Source organism: Megascapheus bottae, chromosome 7, assembly GCF_031878675.1.
Source record: "Megascapheus bottae isolate mThoBot1 chromosome 7, mThoBot2.hap1, whole genome shotgun sequence".
Taxonomy (NCBI): domain Eukaryota; kingdom Metazoa; phylum Chordata; class Mammalia; order Rodentia; family Geomyidae; genus Megascapheus; species Megascapheus bottae.
In genome coordinates, this window is record NC_143515.1 from 55,929,948 (window position 1) to 55,949,460 (window position 19,513).

Below are 19,513 nucleotides of genomic sequence, written 5' to 3' on the forward strand. Positions count from 1 at the left end.
TTTTTTTTGATCAGTCATGAGACTTGAACACTGGGCCTGGGCGCTGTCTCTGAGCTGAAGACTACTGCCCTACCCCTTTAACCACAGCCCCACTGATGCTTTTCTAGTGGTTAATTGGAGATAAGAGTCTCTCAGTCTTTAGTGCCTGGGGTGGCTTTGAGCCATGATCCTGAGGTCTCAGCCTCTTGAGTAGCTAGGATTACAGGTGTGAGCCATTGTGCTTGGCTTTGAGAGTGTATGTTCTTTACAAGGTTCCACCTTGTCTAACCATGTTCCTTGGTCCCTTCTCTTCTTGAAATTGTCCCTCTGTTGGGGTTGTCCTTCCAGCCTGGGGTAATGGTTACTGTCCCCTTCCCTGGGGTGGTGATGTCATGACACCGCTCCTCTGATCCTGGGTCACCTCTATTATCCCTTTGGTTCCCTGTGCCCACGCCTTGCCCACCGTAACATTTTCATTACGCTGTTTCCTGTGAATGATAGAATGGGGACATCTCATCACTGTACCTTAGGAGAGATATCCTGGAGCTGGAATGAGGCCTGAGTTGTGTTGGTGAGTCAATACAAGATGCCGGGTAGGATAGGACTGGACAAGAGACCACATTTCAGAAAGGAGCCTGAGTGTTTGAGTGGAAGCGAACTGACTGGTTGTCAGACTTGAGTTGAAATTTTAGTCTGGGATTTTAGTAGAGATCTTGATCTACCTGTTTCACAGAGCTGGCTGGATATGGTACTTTCGCTACCTTAGGGATAGCATTAGCCTGAAACAGGGAAAATAAAAGTCCTACACAGTGGCCTGAAGCATATCTTGTCTCCTTCCATTGAAGGCCCCAACCTTTCCAATCATGATATACACACTTACCACATTCATTACTTTACATGCACAACCTGTTCAAGACAAATGAATAGTTGGACACTGCTGCAAAATTAAATTATTCTCTCTTTTCGGCTCTCCACCACAGACTTGTCCCCCGCTAAATGTAACATAAATTTCACATCTATGTCCATGTTGCATCTTTTCCTGAGAAAGGACTCCTAACTTTTTTTCCTTCAAAGCTACATACATATGATCACATAGGTAGCATAAACTAGCTTGGATAAGTGACAGCCCCTGCCAGTGATGGACTTCGTCAAAGCCAAGGCAAGGGCCTGGGAAGCAGGTGTGTACTGAGTGGCACTGAAGGAATGTGAGCTTCTAGATGCAGTGGCCTGGACTTGGATCTTACTATTTACCTCTCTGTGCCATGGTTGCCATGTGGATTAAACGACAAATGCACAGGAAGGCAGCCAGGCCTGGCCGGCAGCCAGGAGTGGCCCAGGCCCTCTTCCTAGTAAACTCAGTAGTCTCCTCATTGGACTCCACCAAGTCTCCTTTCTGGGCTCTCTGCCCCAGAAGCAAGGGTAACTTTGTCCTACATGTTTCAGGCTCCAGAAAGCCACAGAATGAAAGCAAGAAGCTTGTTGTCATGACCAGGGGGCGGTGGGCATATTATCTTGGGACCTCCTAATCCCATTTTCTGCTTTCATGTTAATCCTCTTCCTTCTTCTGTTTGCCACACACTCAACGTGGAGGGCACTGACCCGGGCAGCTGAGCCCCGCCTCCTCTAGCCAACAGCAATGTTCTCTGCTGAGGAGGGGGAGGCTCCAGGCAAGTCTGCCTTGGCTTTCCTTAGCAGACCTAGTTCTTCTTTCAAGTCAGATAACGATGAACACTTAGTTCCCAGCTCACTAATAAGAATGCAGTGACTGTCAGCCAGCATTTGCCTAAGTATTTATTGTTGGTTGATACTGGGTAAGACCTTTAGGTACAGGATTTTATCCACTTTTTGTATGGCTTTCATAAAGCTGTTATTATCAGTCTGAAATTTTCAGATGAGGGAACAGTGAACCAAAAGTACAGTTGTCTAGGGCTCTTGCCACCATAGCCTGGCTCTGGATCCTCATGGGAGGAGCCATTCAGCTACACTGCCCCTCCCCATTCCTTCCTACTCCCCTCCCTCTGGAAAAGGAGCACTCTGCCCAGCCCACCCTGCCTTCCTTCCTTCCTTCCTTCCTCTCATTCCCTCACCTGTGGTCTTTGCTTTTGTTTTTGTCAGTCTTGTGCCTCTAACTTTGCTCAAGGCTAGCACTCTACTACTTGAGCTACAGAACCTCTTCTGGCTTTTTCTTTTTTTTTTTTCATATATTTTTTATTGTAATTAATAGAAGGGTTACATTACATTCACCAGATAGAAGGTGCATTACTTTACAAACATTGATACCTTTTCTCATGACATGGTCCCCATTTCCCTCCCCCCATCCCCACCCCTCATCTTGTTTCCCCCCTTCCCTATCCCATTTCAAATGACCAAATATGCATATATCCAATATATCAGGTAACAAGGTAAAATATTATAACAATATGAGATAACCAAGGGACAGCAAAAGAGATGAGAGATAACATAGTACATTAAGAACAACAATCACTCATCGTATGGCTTTTGTTTCTATATCCTAGAGGTCCTTTCATGTAGTGTCATACTATATGGCCTTATGTATCTAGGTTTTGCTCTATTGTAAATCTCTGCTTGGAGAGCCCAAGGTTTCTACTGATTATGATAAATGAAGGAAACCATTGAGCCTATGTTCTTTGAGTCTGGCTTACTTCACTTAATATGATTTTTTCTAAGTCTTTCCATTTCCTAACAAATGGGGCGATGTCATTCTTTCTGACAGCAGCATAGAATTCCATTGTGTATAAATACCACATATGTTTGATCCACTCATCAACTGAGGGACATCTGGGTTGGTTCCATATCTTTGCTATAGTAAATAGTGCTGCAATGAACATTGTTGAGCTAGTGGATTTAGTATGTCCTTGTTTCTGGACAATTGAGTAAATGTCTTTTGGCTTTTTCTGTGATTAGAGACAAGAGTCTCACAGACTTTCCTTTCCAGGCTGGCTTTGAACGGCAGTCCTCAGATCTCAGCCTTGGAGTAGCTAGGATTACAGGTGTGAGCCCCTTAGCACCCAGCTCACCTGTGGCTTTGATGGAGGGAATAGTTGTTTCATCCACCACCCCTGGTATCACTGGTGTTGTCGGGGGGTGGGGGGGATGTGGGAGGTGGGACATGGTCCTGGCTTCCACAGAAAGGAAAACAAGAGGCACCAGGATTTGCAAGCTCCATAGAAAGCAAGTATTAGTGTATATAATATAGACACATATCATATATATATAGTATATATAACAGATATATGAATGTCTCTATGGAGAGATTTTTGCCTCAGTTCTTTACTCACTACCTCCCACCCCTCTCTTTTTTTCTGGGTACTCTATTACCTCTCAATTCTGCAAAAACAATTTGCTGGCAATTTTGACCCTGGAAAGATTCTGAGGAAAGGCTGGCTCTCTGAAGGAAGAGGATCATCGCTTTTGCCACCTGTGCAAGTTTTCTAAAAAAAAAAAAACCAACAAACTTTGTGAAGTTGGGGCCTGCATTTTAGCTTGCCACACATGGGAAGGAAAGAGGAGCTAACTCTACTTTGGATTGCTGTGGCTGTAGCTCTGGGCAGGAGGCAGCACGTGGTGCTGAGCAGAGCCAAGGCTGTGAATTATGGCCAGATTTGCATTCTCACTAAATTACTCTGCAGCTGTGACATGGACTAAGTCTTCAGGTCTGAAAAGCTGGAATTATTTTAGCTCCTGAGGCCGGAGTTTGGCCCTCTGGAGGTGTCATTTCCTTCTGCCCCTCTCCATGGAAGGCAAGACCAGCATCTGCAAACTCCTTAAAGCCTGGAAGATGAGTCCATCCCTTAGCCTTCGCTTCCCTTACACCATCAGGTAGACACTGGACCCTGTGGGCTCTCTGCTGGTTCTAAGTTGGTCTTTGTGTTCTTTGGACTGTGAGAGGTTCTCAGTTTTCTCCCCCTCACCAACTCCCTTCCATCAGGTCAATTCTGACACCACCTAGTGCCTAGCTTGGCGACATGGATCAGGAGGCCTTCATAGCACCTGGAGCTGGATGATACTTGGAGAATAACTGGGCAGTGCATCTAACACTGGATGCACACGGAAACATTTTGGTGCACCAGTTCAGCCAGGGAGAGAGGTCTGGAGGCTGATGGATGCTGCGGTCCTTCTCAGAGAAATTAGGCCTAAGGGTAGCTAGGGCTATGTAGGGTTTGGCTGGGAGGAGGCAGAGCACGAGGGTTGGTGGGGACTCTGATCCTCCCTTCTGCCCACCACAAGTAAGACATGTATAAGCTGGAGGTGAAGGTGGAGATGACCTCCTACTTGAAGGGTCAGTGGTATGTCCATAATGAGGACCCCAGAACTAAGTACTGGCACCTCAAACACTTAGAATGGCAGGGACTTCTTGCACATGAGAAATGATACCAACCACATCTGCTCAGGTTGGGGTCTCTGGTCTCAGTTATCTTGAATCTCTCTTCCCCACTCCTCTTCTAGTGGCGTGTCCATACACCCTTCCTTGCTAAACTTTCCCACAATCCAGAAAGGTGAGGGTACTCTTTCTGTAGACTTTCTTTCTCCCCATTTTTCACGTTTCTCTTGCTTAGAGAAAGGCTACTACAAAGAAAAGCGCCCATGAGCTTGTGGTGGGCAGTAGTGATGGTGGCCAGTGATGTTCTGTTTCCTGCAGAGGCAAAGCTGACCTGTTTTCCATGACTCCTTTCTGAACTATTTCCCCTCCAGTTAACGGAGGTGTCCAATACTCAACCACGAGACGGTCACCACCATGGGTGAGAGCTCTGTATGTACGAAGCTGGGGTGTTCAGAACCTCCTTGGGGGAAAGGGTCATAGTTTCTGTTTGGATGTGATATGGAGGACCAAGGTGGGAGGGATGTGTTATGGGACAAGGACCTGAGATCACATTTTTTTAACTTCCAATATTTGCCACAGAGATTTTATTCTGCAACACACCCCCACCACCCACCCACATAGATGTAATTGGAGGTTGAGTAAATCACAGCCCAAGAAGCCAAGGCTTGAGAAGAGTTTTTGTCAAGAAAGGTCATTTTATTAGCTGATTGATTTTTGTTTTTTGTTTTTTGTTTTTTTACAAAAATAAACAATTTAATGAACAAGAAGTACAAAAGCTTCTGGATATGCAAACTCCAGGAGGGGGAGAGCCTGGTTTGGGCTGTTTTGTGGCTTTCACTGAAAGCAAATGAGGCAGAAAGGCCCCAGCTCCACCCCCACCCCAGGTCCTGGCTCAAATGCAACCTGTTCCTCCACCCTCCTATTGGCTCATTTGGACGTGTGTGCTGCTGCCCCTGACCCCTAGGCTGGCCTGAGAGCGCCCCTGTCAGGAGACCAGAGGCAAACTCTGCAGGAATGGGATCTGCCTTGGAGCACTCCCCTCCACTGGAGCTGAGCAAACACTCTATGACTGATTGTGCCCACAGAGCCCCCACCCGCCATGGCCCGTGGCAGTAGTGGCAGTGGCGGAAGCAGCAGCAGCAGCAGTAGCAGGGCTGTGGCTACATTCTCACACCGTGAACGCAGTGCTGGGGCTGCTCACAGAACTGTCCCAGTTCAGACGAGCCTGAGCCTTGCTTGCAGCCCAGAACTCAGGAGAGGCGATCAGTCTCTCAACCAATCATTGCAGTCTGGGAGCCAGCAGTCTCAGAACTAAGCTGGCAAACTCACATTTTTAACATTTTGCATTATTGCACGGTTGTCCGGTCATGTTGGTCTGTCTGGGATGTCAGCCTTGTCTGCAGGGACTCCCAGGTGACAGGTGGGGCCTCTAGTACATGTCATTTGCACCACAGGCAAGCCCACCTGCTGTGGATGGTCAGCTGCTTAGCTGAACTCTTGACAGATCAACCAGGGGCTCTCACATATGTGGTTTTGCTGGGATCTGGGACCACTTGGCTCCATCCAGTCTTGAAAAAGACCAGCTTCCGACCTTGGAGCAGAGGAGAAAGGTAACAGCTTTGGATGTTTCTCTTCTGACAGGTAGAGCCACCCACTTAAAGTGACTACCTAGGCACACAGATACCTCTCCCTCAGCCTTCCCTCTGGTTTCTGCTAAGAGCCCAACACACCTATGAAGTCCAGCCATTCCCTCAGAATGCCCTCTCCCTTTGGCTCACCTGTCCAGGTAGTCTGGTTGGTGACCACAAAAGCATGGCACTGAGCATGGCTCTCACAGACATCCACAGCCTCAGCCAGGTTGAACACAGACAGGAGGCAGCTGCCGTGGTGGTAGGATGGCCAACAGCGGTAGTCTTCCTGCGGAATGGTGCTGTCTGGGATACGCTGGTACTCTATGGGTTGGGGATTATGTGAAATGAAAACTGTGTGCATTGACTGAGGGCTTGGGTCACCTTTGGAAGAGAAGTGCAAGACCCATTGACTAGGTGAAAGCAGATGTGTTATGCAGGCTAACACCCCCAGCACAGAGATACAGGGAGATAATGTTTTACAAAGTGGGTTGATCGCTGGGTACTAGGGAATCATGCCTATCATCCTAGCTACTCAGTAGGCTGAGATGTGAGGACTGCAGTTCAAAGCTAACCTGGGGAAGGAAGGTCTATGAGACTCTTTCTCCAATTAACCCAGAGAAAACCAGAAATGGAACTGTGGCTCGAAGTGGTAGAGTGCTAGCCTTGAGTAAAAAAGCTCAGGAACAAAGCCCAGGTCCTGAGTTTAAGTCCATGACTGAAAAAAGAAAAGGAAAAGGAGGTTGATTGTGCAATGATGGCCGAACAGAGACTTGGATTTTGAGAGACAGAGAGAGCGGCAACTCTCAAAGGCATGGCATCTGAGCACAAGAGGACATTATGTGTGGGACAGAAAGACGGACACATACAGCCACCAGCTGTCCAAGCTGGCTGCTGAGGCAAGGGCATTTTAGACATTTAGAGTCAGACTTCTGAAACCTCACTGTGCATGTTCGTGTTCAGGGAATTTTGTCTGGGTAAGGCCTGAGAACTTGCATTTCTAACCAGCTTCTGAAGCTGGTTAGAAGTCACACCTGCTTCTGGCCTTGAGGACAGAGTACTTAACCTCAGATAGGCCTGGGAGGGCACTCAGTTTTATGGTTAAGAGGTATGCAGATGATGAGATGAAAAAAAAAATTTGAAAACCCTCAGTGATGAAGAAGGCCCCTTGTTCACCCCATCTTTCTCCCTGTTGCAGGGAGCCCAGGTTCTAAACTGATAATGCAGAATCTCTGGGCCTCTGGCCACCCCGTCCTCCGGCCTCCATCTCCTGCCAGAGACTAGACCAAAGTCCAGGGCTGGCTGTGATTTATAGCCCCATAAACAGAGTCCTCAGGGACAGAGCCAGCCATTGTTCACCTCGTTAAACTTTATTTACAGGGCTAATGAGGGCTCCCCCACCCCTAAGACTGGCCAGGGCTCCTCGAATAAGGAGGCTGCCCACCACTTGTTCCCCCCCACCCCAACCACAGCTCAACCCCAGACTTCTGTGGAGGGACCACAGCCTATAACCAGTGGCTAGAATTCTCCCCCACCCTGGGAGAATCAGTTTCTTGGCTGGCTTTGGGGAGGGCCCCTCCACCTCCAGCTACTCTCTTAACCTTGGGAGAACAGAGGCAGGAAAGAGAAGCAAACCCATATTGTGTTCTAGCTGTGTAATAAGAATTGTGCTAATTGCTTTTACACACCTCACTTGCCACAAAATCCCCGTAAGAATTTTGTGAGGTAAGTGATATTGAACCCAATTCACAGATGAAGGGAGCAAAGCCTTGGGGTAAGTTCTGCAGCCAGTACGAGGAGGAGTCTGAGGACATCCAGTTCAAGACAAAAGGAGTTGCTCTAGCTTAATCACAGATGGAATCTCAAAGTGGACCTCCCAGAGCCATCCTATCTCTCAAGTGAGTCTCTAGGCTTTTAGTGACCAGGGCCCCTCTAGAAGAGGTCAGCCACTTAGCTCAGTGGCGGTGGGGTCCCTCACTCTCCCACCTCCCAGGTACCAAATCCCTGTAGAAGTCACTCACCGAAGCTGCTGCTTGTGGTGGAGTTTTGCAGATACTGCCCACTCCGGTACAGGTGCAGCACTGCCTCTAGCTGGCCCAGGGTCTCATCCACACCCCAGGTGAGCTCTCCTGTGAAAGCAGCACGGGTGTGATGTGTGATGGCTTACTTGGGCCTCTCCCCCTCCCCACAGAGGCAGCTAGCTAAGCTGTCCTCACGCCTTCCAGGCAGGCCTTGGACTCAGATGACATGTGGCCTGGGAAGGGAGGGCCTTTGCTGGGGAGATATGCCTGGGGAGATAGATCATGGATCCGGTGCTACTGCTGTTTGTTCTTGTCCCCATACCTCGGGGAGGCGCAGAAGGATGGAGAGTACATGGGGCCTGAGTCTCACCTGTGGCATTGACGATGCTGTCCAGCAGAGGCCTGAGTGAGAGTGGGGCACTGTGCGGCAGGAGATATGTGAAGAAAAACCTGTGGCAGAGAGAAGCCAGGGGGTCAGCGGTCCTGCTCTTAAGGATATATCTCTTTTAAAACTGACTCCAGACAGGTAACCTAGCTGGAGCACATGACCACTCAGGCTTAGTGGTCAGGCACACCCTCAGGGTAGTCTGCTCAGCCTTGGGGCATGGGTCTGGATACAGCTGGGACCACAACTAACTGCAGACTGAACTGAGATCTGAGACTTGTGCTTCCCCACCATTCCCCATCTTCCAGCCCACACTGTCCTCTGATTGACCCCAGTCTCACAGCAGCCTCTGGGCTGGGGCTTCTCAGTTATAAGTGGCTTTGCAGAGGTCAAGAGCCAGGCTAGGGAGGGGATTTGCCAGTTCCACTAGCCCTAGGCCCTGACTCCAACACTATTTTCAGAAACCTTCAGCTGCCCTGGCTTCTCCTTGGAATGATCTATTTTTAGACCGCATCAGAAGCCTGAACATTCTCTCTGAACTGGGTTAGAGGCTTTCCCTCCTCCATGGCTCTATTGGCTAAAGCTATTCTCCCTCCCCAGTGGCCTCTTGGACCTCTCTGTCCTGTCACACTCTTCCAGGGTATGAACTCCATAGGTGGAGTTCTCGAGCGGATGGTGGTCACCTGTAGGCATTGTAGAGATTCCTCTTCTCGTTCATGCCCTCACACCAGCCCTGGGCTGAGCAGGGCAGAGTGAAGTTCCTGGCTGGAAACTCCAGTGTGCAGTCAGCACTGCTGGTACACGGCGTCTCCTCCACTCGAGCATCATCCAGGTCCGTCACCTTCAGCTCCCCATCCACCAGCACAAACTGCCGAGGGCGGAAGTCCAGAAGAGTGACAGAGCCCAGTGGGGAGTGGGCCAGATGGTGGAGGAGGCGGCCAAGACTGAGGCAGATCTAGGGGCAGATGGATTGGGTTGGGCATCCTGGACTCTGGGTTCCCTCCCTCCTTTCTCTTCTGTAGGTCCCAGTACTCCATAAGAGCTGGGGCTTTTTACAGAGGAACCCCCCTCCCCCAACTTCCCACTAAGCCTTGGCTGGCCTGAACTTGAAGGTGTAATACAAAATAGATGAGAGATGTCAGCAGGGGTGGGAGGGTGTCTGGGGATCATGTATCCCTCCCCTGAGGGGGCATTTTGAGCAAGGTCAGTGTATTAGAATAGAGAGAAGGTCGAAATGACCTTAAGGTTGTTCATGGTCCCAGGAAACTAGCCCCCCATGGTGTGTATGGCACACATGTATGCACACATGTGTGCAAACATGTATGGGAGGGGGAGGATAGCCAAAGCACAGTCAGTAGGATCTTGTGTCCTGCCTCTGATTTTAACCCTTTGGCCAATGGCCTAGCCAGCCTGTGCCCCTTCCGTCCATCTGACCACACCTCTCCAGGCTGAGGAGGAGTTTGAGCTGCTGGAGAGAAGGCAGCCTTCTAAGGGAAAACCATCCCAGCAAGGAGCCCCGGGGGCCTAGCCCTCCTCTCTGCTCACTCGAAATCGATCCTCCCAGGAAGTCTGCAGCAGCTGGATCATCTCCACAGGGGCGCCCAGCTCCGTGATGGTGGTCAGGGTGTCCGGGATGTCCTCGCTGTCCTGGTAGCAGTAGCCATAGAGCTGGGGGGAACCCAGGGCAGGTCATTAGGTCACATGGTGGGGGTGGGGACAGAGAAAGCCTGGCCTGTCAGATGCCCCCTCCTTCTGCTCCGAGGCCATCTCTAAGACTTTGCTTGGGCTCAGGCCAAAGGAGAACAGCTTGGGAAGTCTGCCTTATTTTTCTTGAATCCAGAGTTCTTACTGACTCTATTGATCCTCTCAACTTTTGCCACTTAGGGAGATGGGCATACCTGGCTATCATGTGTTCACCAGGTACCAGGCACTGTGCTAAATCCTCAATCTCAGGTGAGGAATCTGACTCAGATAATAAGGTCACACAGTTAACAAACATAAGAATGAAAATTAACATTTATGCCACTCATGGTCCACCACCTGGTTCTTTCCAAGAATACCATTTGCTAACACACAGACCAGCAATCACGATCACACTTCCTTCTCCATGCCATCCCCAGCCTGTTCCTCACCATTTCCACTCTCTGGAAGCTCAATTAATTTTTCTCCTATGCTCTGGTCTTATGGGAGGAAATGCAGAGGCACCAGCCTGGGTGTTCTTTACATGTACGGGAAGGTGAGGGATATGAGTCAATGGGGGTGGCAGTGAAGGGTGATTTTCAGGGAAGATCAGATTTTTAGGGAGCCTCTCTGAGGCTTGTGACCACACTGTGGGCCAGGGGAGGCACAGTCGGACTTTGTCACTAACACTCACATCAGAGTTCACAGGGAGCCCTGCTTCTGCTGGCCTCTCCCAACACACTTCACTGCAGCTTGTGGGGTAGATAAACAAAGGCCAAGTTGTCCAGGTCGCAGTAGGGAGCGAGGTGGAAGGGTGGGGCAGGGGGTGAACAGTCTGTGCACTAGGTGTCCCCGCACACGTTCACTCAGGCTGGCATGCTCACCCTGCAGGCCCCTGGAGTCCCTGGCAGCAACTCTCCTTCCCCAGGCCAGCCAGTCTTCCTTCGTGAGGGTAGCAACTCAGTGTTGGGTTGTCAAGAGTCCCTGGATTATGAGTTGGGGGAAGCTAGCCAGATGCAGTCCCAGGGACTCTGCTCTCCTCTTTAGTCCACATCCCTCATCAACCCAGACAGGCCCCACACCACCCGGGTGGGATGAGGGAAAAGTAAAAAGAATAATCTTGGGAACTGGTTCTCATTTTCTTGCCCAGAGACTGAGTCTTTGTGGGGAAACTTCTGATGGTTATTAAACACCCAGAGGTCGTTAAATGCACTGTTAACGAGGTATTAATCAACACCCTTCAGGAAAAAATAAAAAGATACCATTAACCTCCCCCACCCCTCACTCCCAGAAAGCATTGAGGTTCAGTCCCATCTTTTGTTTGTTTGGGAAAGGAAATATACTCTAGCATGGCTAGGATCTGGGCCCAAGCAGGCCTGGGGTCCATCTGAAGCCGGAGGCCACAGGATGATGCCTATGTGTCAGGGGAAAACCCTGTGCCCTTTGACCCTGGGCTACACAGGCATCTGTTTTGTGTGTAAGTGAGAAAGAGACCGAGAGAGACAGAGGCAGAGGCAGAGAGAGAGACAGAGACAGAGACAGAGAGACGGAGAGACAGAGGGAGAGACAGCAAGAGGATGTGTGTGTGTGTGTGTGTGCGTGTGTGCGTGCGTGTTGGAATCAGGAAAGACAGACCAGAGTTCAAGCACAGAAGGGCCTAGTATACCCTGCTGTCCTGCATTTGTTAATAGACCTTTATACAACTTTAGGCTCTTCAGAACAGGGAAAAAGGGGCCTCAGTAGCCTGCTATGGGGAACTCTAGAAAGGTTTGCTGGCTCCTCCCTAATTCAACAAACAGTTAAACAGTTTAGAATTCTTGAATGATTAAGAGGTATTAAAACAACAGGAACTGAGGTTCTTGGCCCATTGTTCTGATGTCTCCTGAAAAGGGAGACTCCACTGAAGGCTTCCTTGCCTGCAGAGGTGGCCTAGCTGAAGAAGCCAGAGGGACATTGGCTTGGGGCCACACAGTAAATGGGGGAACTACACCCATAACAGTTTAAACACACTAGGGACCCCCACTTTTCACCAGGACCCGCATCAGCTTAGCAGTCTATGTTCTAGGGGCTACTACCTCCAGCCGCTGCTCCAATATGAGGGTCACACCAATGACCCCATATAGGCCTGGACCAGGGCATGGGTGAAAACTGTTCCATTATCAGATTTTTCTTGGGTATCTTTGATATCAGGGACCCAACATTACTGCGGAGGGCCATTCTGTGGACTGGACTGTTGAGAGGTTTGGTGAGGACAGTGAGGGAGAAAGGCATACTGGAATACCAAACCTGATCTAAAGAGAGGGACGTAAGTCAACTAACATTCAATGTCCTGCTAAGTCACTCAAGGTCCCTTCACCCCCACTGAATCTTTCTGGCACCCCAGGATTTCTAGAAACTTCCCAAGAGCCCTTGGGAAGTAAAGAGAACAAGATCCTCCCCAGTTAGAATGGCCACGTAACCAGCCGCTCACTCCCTGAAGTTCCGGACACAGTGTCAGCCACGCAACCAGGCATAACCACATACAAGGGTGGCTCTGCCCAGTCTCCTACTGTAAGTGCAGGACACAGGACCCTGTCACAAGAGTCTGCCAGAGTGAAAGTGTCCTGGGGAGATTTGTGAGCTAGCAGGGGGGCAAGTGGAACACCACTATTCTAGTCTTCACTGACCTCCCTCTGGGTTTGGGGGTCCCATTTTACCCCAAGGAAAAAAAGAGAGGGACTGCTGGGCTTCTGGTTAGTTTTCTGGGTGTAAAGAGATTAATCAGAGTGGCTGAGAGATGGGAGGTGTGGGCAGGTTCAGGGCAGGTTCAAGGCCGGTATGCATCCCATGTTTTCCCCATCAAGTTCCCCCAGGAGTTTCCCTCTAAGTCTGCTCAAGTTTGAGTAGAAGGAACAGTTTGTCTCATCCTAGGCAGATTCAAGGACAGACACGTAGGAGAAAAGAAGTGGGCCAATACAGCAGTGCTGATTCCATGAGAACTGCAGAGAACAACGTGGACTTCCTCTTTCTGGCGGCTTCCCCACGAAGTATGGAGTCAGAGTCTCACCTAGTGGGAACCTAGGCTTCTGTGCCTCTCAACTTTGCAGGGTCTTGGCCATATATGCTTAGATACTTGGACACTCAGATCCTCCATGTACTTCCCTAAAATCTAGGGCTTCCCCAGTGGGTCAGGTGGACCCATTCGAGGGCCTGCTGACCCTTTTCAGTAGCTTCTGGGTGGGGTGGGAAGTGAGGGCCGCTGTGGGAAGTCAAGCTTGACTCCATGGGTCTCCTTCCAGTCCTTCTCAATCCTTCTGCTTTCCCACTCCATCCTCAAAGCCACACTAGGCCACTGGAAGTTGAAAGATGCGGGGTTCGGCCTTTATTATCATGGGGGACCCGGTCCCCGGGAGCTGACACGCCAGGGTGTTGGGTGCCTTACTCGGCAGTTAGAGCCAACATCTTAGTGTTCCATACCCCCTCTCTCCAGATGGAGTTTTGGGAGGCTCTGTTATGAGCCCCTATCTTTAAGACATGTGTGCAAGCTAAGAAACCCAGGAGCTCTTGGCAAAGAGGGGGCTCCCCCAGGGGTGAGAGGCAGGGCGGTGCAGTGTGCAGGGCCCTGCTTCGGGTCTGCACCCAGTGCAATCCGGACAGTCACAGGCACGCTGCTTCTTTATACGGTCAAGGCGTTCTCCTTCTGAGTGACCGGGACCTGGGAGCTCCTAGCCAAGCCTCCTCGTCCCCGCGCCCCATCCACGTACCTGCAGCACGTTGGGGTGCCGCAGCCGCTCCAGCAGCACCATCTCCTTGAGCAACTTGTGGGCCGCCAGGCGATAGCAGCCCCTCCGAGCTCCGAACTCGCGCACGCAGCTGCCCAGATCGTGGCCGCTAAAGTCCACCGCCTTCAGCGCCACGGCGGCGCCGCCGGGCAGGCGGACCCGGTACACGGCCTTGGTGTAGCCCGAGCCCACGTACTGCGCTCCAGACACGTTGCGGAGCGCGGAGCAGCCCAGGCGCGGGCCCTGGCCGGGAGAACCCGGGCCGGGAGCCGGGGGCCAGCCTGGGGCGCCGTCGGGAGGGGGCCGGGCCCGCGGGGGCCGGGGTCGTTGCAGGCCCGGTCCGCCCGGAGCCAGGTCCATCAGACGCCGCCGCTCCGGCCGGCCAGCCCCGGGCCCGGGGCCCCCGCGGGAATAACGCTGCACCTCCTCGTAGCGCGCCCGGATTTGCCGGGCCAGCTCCCCACGGCCCCCACGACGGCCCGGGCCCGGGGCTGGCGAGGGCCCGGGGGACTGGCCTGGCCGCGGAGGCTCCGAGCCCGGTGCAAAGAGCACGTTGAGAACGGAGCCCAGCAGGAAGGAGGCGCAGAAACCCGCGGCCACGGCCGCCCTCCGGCGCCGCATCGCTCCCCTCCCCCCCCGGCCGGCCGGCCGGCCCCGCGCGGCTCCCCAGCCCCGGCCCCGGCCCCGGGCGGCTCAGGCTCCGAGGCGGCTCCGCGGCGCGCCCCGCCGGCCCCCTGCCCAGCCCGCGCGCATGGCCCCGGCGGCCCCGACCCCGGCCCCTAGCGGGCGGCACATCGGCCTGACACTTGCCTCCCGCCCGCCCAGCCCCCGCTGCTTATACGGCCCGGAGCCGCCCCCGCCCCGCCGCCCCGCCCCCGCTCCCGCTCCCGGCGCGAGCCCGTCCTCGGCGCCGCCCCCTCCGGCTGCCCGGCCCGGCCTTCCCCGCTGACTGACAGCGGGACCTCCTCCCGCGCGTCCCGGCCTGGGAAGCGGCGCGGAGGCGGCCCCGGCCGTGCCCGGCGCGCGCCCCCCCTAGCTCGGGCCGGGGAGCGGGGGAGGGGGCAGCGGCGGCGGCGGCCCGGAGGCTCGCGGGGGCTCCCGGCCCCAAGCGAGAGCGGATAACGGGACCGCGAGGCCCCATTAGAGGAGCGGGCTGGGCAGATAAAGGGGCGAGGCCCGCGCGTAACGGGCTCGGGGAGGGGGCGCGCAGCTGAGGCCCAGGTGCGGGGATCCGAGAGCTCCCACAGCTTCCTCCTCCCCGGGACTCCGGTGGGGCCTCGAGACGGGCTGGACTCGGGGAAGGCTTGGAGGTCAGCCCGGGATGCAGGGCCGGGGTGCAGAGGAGGGCCTCTAAGGAGGCGGCACCTGCGAGCGCGCGTGGGACGGGGACGCGGGGCACAGAGGGGCCATCGGCCAGATTTAACTCTCTTCTACCAAGACTTTCTAATTTTCCTGGTGGCGGAGTCCCCCGATCTTGCCGGAGGTGTGCCCACCTCGAAATCTCCGAGGTCTGCTGCGGATGACTAACCATATGTAGCGAATGCATTTGTGCCCACGCACGTCTGTGCACTGGTGGGGTGGGAAGGGGCTCCTGGGTCCCGGGAAGGGAGTGTGTGTCGTGTGTCTAAGCGAGTGCTGACTGCACCAGAACTTCTCGTCCCTCCTCCTCCCTCGCTGATTGCATCATTAGTGCTAATTGAGGGGCTTTCACACACCACTGCATTAGCTGTTTGGAGTGAGCGCCCTGCTCCCAGGAGAGATAAGCCGCTGCCCCTCCCCCTCGAAGGTTTCCCTCTCCCCCCCCCCGCCCCCTTCCCCACGGCCTTGCAAATGTCTTTCTCAAGATCCCCTCAGCCTCCGGGGGCTCCCCCAGGATAGGTTCATTTTTCCTCCCTGTAATGTTAGGGATTCAGTTGGACGTGGGGTGATTGGGGACAGAGGAAGAAGGATCTAGAACCTCCATGGGAGACCTGGAGTTCCTACCTACAGAATTGAGGGTCTTCTGTGATTAGAAAGGCGACAGATTTCTCCCCATTCTTCTGGATATGGAAACGAGGCGATGAAGGCCAAGTCTTTTATGGCTAGTGGGATCAGTCCCACTAAAGTAGGCTTTTGAGGCCCTGACTTTTTAGTGGCTGAAGACTCAGAAGGTGGAGATGCAGCCTTAGTTAGCCTGCATGTGGAAGGCAAGGAAGGCAAAAGAAACCGTGGTCCCTAAGAGCTTTGGATGTGATGGAGTCGGGTTTGTTGCTCGATCTGTTCCTGTTTAGTTGCTCTGTCCTTAGCCGGGTCTTAGCTGCCCGGTGTGCAGGGGAAGCTCTGAGCAGATGCCCTCCCCAGCCCTTACACCAGATGTCTTTGGTCTAATTAACTGTGCTGGGAAAACCAACCTGGGTTTGTAAACAGAGCTACTGGCTAAAGTCAACAGGGAACAGCAGCAAACAGCAAACATTCCCTTCACACTCAGCCTCAGTCGAATTCAGGGTCCCTTCCCCACCCCAAAGGAAAAGCTGGGTGGATCAGAAGCCCCTTGGCCCACAGCTGAAACTCCTGTCTATGTGACCCAATCTGGTTGCTATTTCCCTGTCAATATCAGTTGACTGGGGAGGGAGGGGGAATTCTGGGAGTAGTTGCCATCCTAAAATAGGCGCTGTCCCCCCTTTTGGCAGTTTCCCCAGAGCTATCTACTCAGCCAAACATCTCAATCCATGAGGAAGCCATGAGGGTATGTGTGTGGGATAGTGCTTGAAGAGCTTTTCTTTGGGACCTGCTCTGCTTTCATGTCTTTGAGAAGCCTCTGTGGGAAGGGCTTGGCATTGTGGGACTGTAGCTCAGAGTTGGTGAATAGAATGTGAACATTGTTAACTTCGTTACACATCGTGTAGGTATTATAATAACATGTTCTGAAATTAGATAATTATTCCTGTGATATCTCTGCCAAGCTTCAGTGTTTCTGTTATGGTTTGAAAGTTCAATGCACACAAGGGCCTGAGAAACAGGCACAAATGTACACACAGAAGCCCACCAAGCAGGAGACTCATATCCAGGAATACAGACATTTCAGCGGTCTCCTCTCACACTTACCCTGCTCTCCCCCTTACCAGACCAGCCCCCCATGTACATGATTTACAATTGAAGTAGGTTTTTGATTTCTGAACAACAAAAGCTTAAAGTTTTTGTACAGTTGAAAAGGTTTTAAATTGGCAGTTCTTAACCAAATTTTACTTGTTTACTTGCTTGCGTGTGTGTGTGTGTGTGTGTGTGTGTGTGTGTGTGTGTACATGCATGCGCCTATGCCACCCAGGGAGAAGAAACATTTTAAAGAACTGGAAGGCCTGAAATAATATACTATGCTACTGCAGGCCCTATTTTTGCTCACCCACCTAAAGACAGTTCCCTGCTTCATCTTCCCATTAGAGCTTTGGGACTGGAGGTTCCCTGATCCGCCTAAGCAGTCCTCAGACAGTATTAGCACAAGCAGGATAGGGCTTCAGACTCACTGTGTTTTCTTGCTCTTCTCTCCCCACCTACACTCTTCCCCTCCAAAACCCAAACTCTTTTATCAATACTTGGGAAGGAGGTAGATGGCCTAGGCTTGGAATTGGTATATTATTTGGAAGTGTGACAGGTTATCTTCTCTCCTTCCGCATCTTGTTAGGTCCTCATAGTCTTCCTGTATCATGGCACCAACTTTTCCCAACACCCTTCCCTTCCAATTCAGGTCTCATTCTGGAGTGCTACTCTCCTCAGAAACCTGGAGGATACATGGAGCTGGTCCTCAGGCCTCCATGAACTGACTCCAGCCCTGTACCTTCCTTCCTGTTTCTCTGAAGAAAGCTGCACTTGATGTCTATACTCTCTCCCCATCCATCCACTGTCATCTCTTCTTCCTTTGATCTGAAGTGCCTGCTTCCAGCCTTTCTGTTCCTTTTTCACCAATAGCTTCTGTAGGATGTCCTGGAAGCACTAAACTAGAGACAATATTTCAATATCCACAGTACTTATGGTACATGGAATTTGGAGGGTATATAGAATTCCATGGCTGTATTTCCTTTCATAGGAAGTATCTATACATATATGTTTGTATGTTATATATATATATATATATATCTTTTCAAGTATTGGGAAATCTGTATAAAGAGCTTGGGCCCTTATGATTCGGTCACAGTCATGTTCCCTTGGGCAAATTTAGTTAACTCCTCTATGAGTGTGAGGGGGAGTGTCGTTGGGAAAATTGGGGATTCTAGTGGTACTTGCTATATAGCTGTTGAGTAGATGAAATGTAAAAACAAAGTGCCTGGCCTCAGAGAAGCCCTCAATAGCCGTAGGTATAACCGATTGCTACGATTAATAATATTGAACAAATACATGTCTTTGACCTGTTAGACAGTGTGACTGGCTATATCTCTGCCTAGAAGCAGAACTGACTTTAACTGCTGTCTATCCTGTTTCCCATTGGTGAAATGTCTCAGTCTCTTGGGCTTCCTGTGGACCTGGAAGTTTTATTTTTTCCACAAATCAGTAAATAAGCAATTGATGACAAGAGTCCTCTCTGGTCCCCCTGTCCATACAACAGTGGACTATGGAGGGAAGACTGGATCAGGGCCTGGACTCCAGCCTCTTGATGCCACCAGAACCAAGAGCAGAGTCTTGGCCTTAGTTTGATCCGCCCTGGGGCAAAGCACTGGGGAAGGGGACTGATTCTGGAAGGAAGGGGAGCCAGGCAGCCTGCTTCTCCACCCCCACCTCCCCCAGGTAGGAAATGAAGCTGACATTTCCAAAATATATAAAACAGATGATGAAGGTCAGGTTTCCTACACATTGGAGAGCAGAAGCCCTAAGGCAGAGTCCCTAGGAAATTATCTGAGAGGGGAGAGAGAGAGAGGAAGGACAGAGATAGACCAAGAACCACGATGCAGAAACATGAAGACAAGGGATCAAAACCAAACCAAACAACTCTGGATCCTGACAGAGTCATGGCTCAAGATAGATCCTTCTACCATTTCTGGAAAAGAGCTTAGCTCCCTCTGTGTGTCTCAGACTTGGAACATAAAGCCCCTTAGCTCCACAACCTCAGAGGGTGAGGCCCTTCCAGAAGTTAGTAACCAAAATGCTCTGTGGACTCTCCTCTGTGCCTAAACCTTTGATCCAGTGGGTCTCTGAGGCTCCCTTCCTGGGCCTGGCTGTCTTCTGCTGCTTGCTCAGCCTCACCTACTGCCCACAGACGTGATGCTTCTCCCTCTCTACCTTTTCTGGCTTTCAGTGGTGGGTGCCTCTCCTCCTTTGCTCTTGGCTATGATTGGAGCAGCTGGCAGTGGTCACTTGAAAGAAGGTATGGGGTGATTCCTTTGGGTTGGGACCATGCCCTGAGTGGAGACTGTCCTGAAGACTGGAAGATGGAGAGGAGGAACAGCAAGCCTGAGGTCTTCAGTTCTTGTGGGTAGATGGAATGGCAGGCAGTGGGACAGGAGTTGACTGTGGCATATGTGAGTGATATATGGATCCTGATGACAGGGCTAGTGGAAGAGGAGCCTTCCTCTTTGTGAGGATGAGCCTGGTAGGTGTAGATGGGATGAGCCAGGGGGGTAATTAGGAGATAACATTATCTCCTAATGTTTTTCTAGGTCAAGGTCAAGGAAGAGGTGGTAGTTCCTTTTGAGAAACCCCAGGGCCGTAATTTGGGAAATGGAGATAAAGAGACAAGAAAGGAAGGCTGA

General features: G+C 51.8%; 1 protein-coding gene across 2 annotated transcripts; it reads right to left on the reverse strand.

Moving 5' to 3' along the window:
- Positions 1–5,002: 5,002 nt before the first annotated feature.
- Pkdcc (protein kinase domain containing, cytoplasmic) lies at positions 5,003–14,561 on the reverse strand. Of its 2 annotated transcripts, none has more exons than XM_090337064.1 (7): positions 13,779–14,561; positions 9,901–10,023; positions 9,039–9,223; positions 8,341–8,420; positions 7,971–8,078; positions 6,100–6,273; positions 5,003–5,912 (listed from the first exon to the last, which is right to left on the reverse strand). In XM_090337064.1, the coding sequence occupies exons 1-7, from the start codon at positions 14,415–14,417 to the stop codon at positions 5,827–5,829; spliced, it is 1,395 nt and encodes a 464-aa protein (XP_090193190.1). In that variant the 5' UTR covers positions 14,418–14,561; the 3' UTR covers positions 5,003–5,826. The 2 variants fall into 2 exon arrangements, with proteins under 2 accessions (XP_090193190.1, XP_090193189.1); XM_090337063.1 differs by having other exon boundaries at positions 9,039–9,310.
- Positions 14,562–19,513: the final 4,952 nt, after the last annotated feature.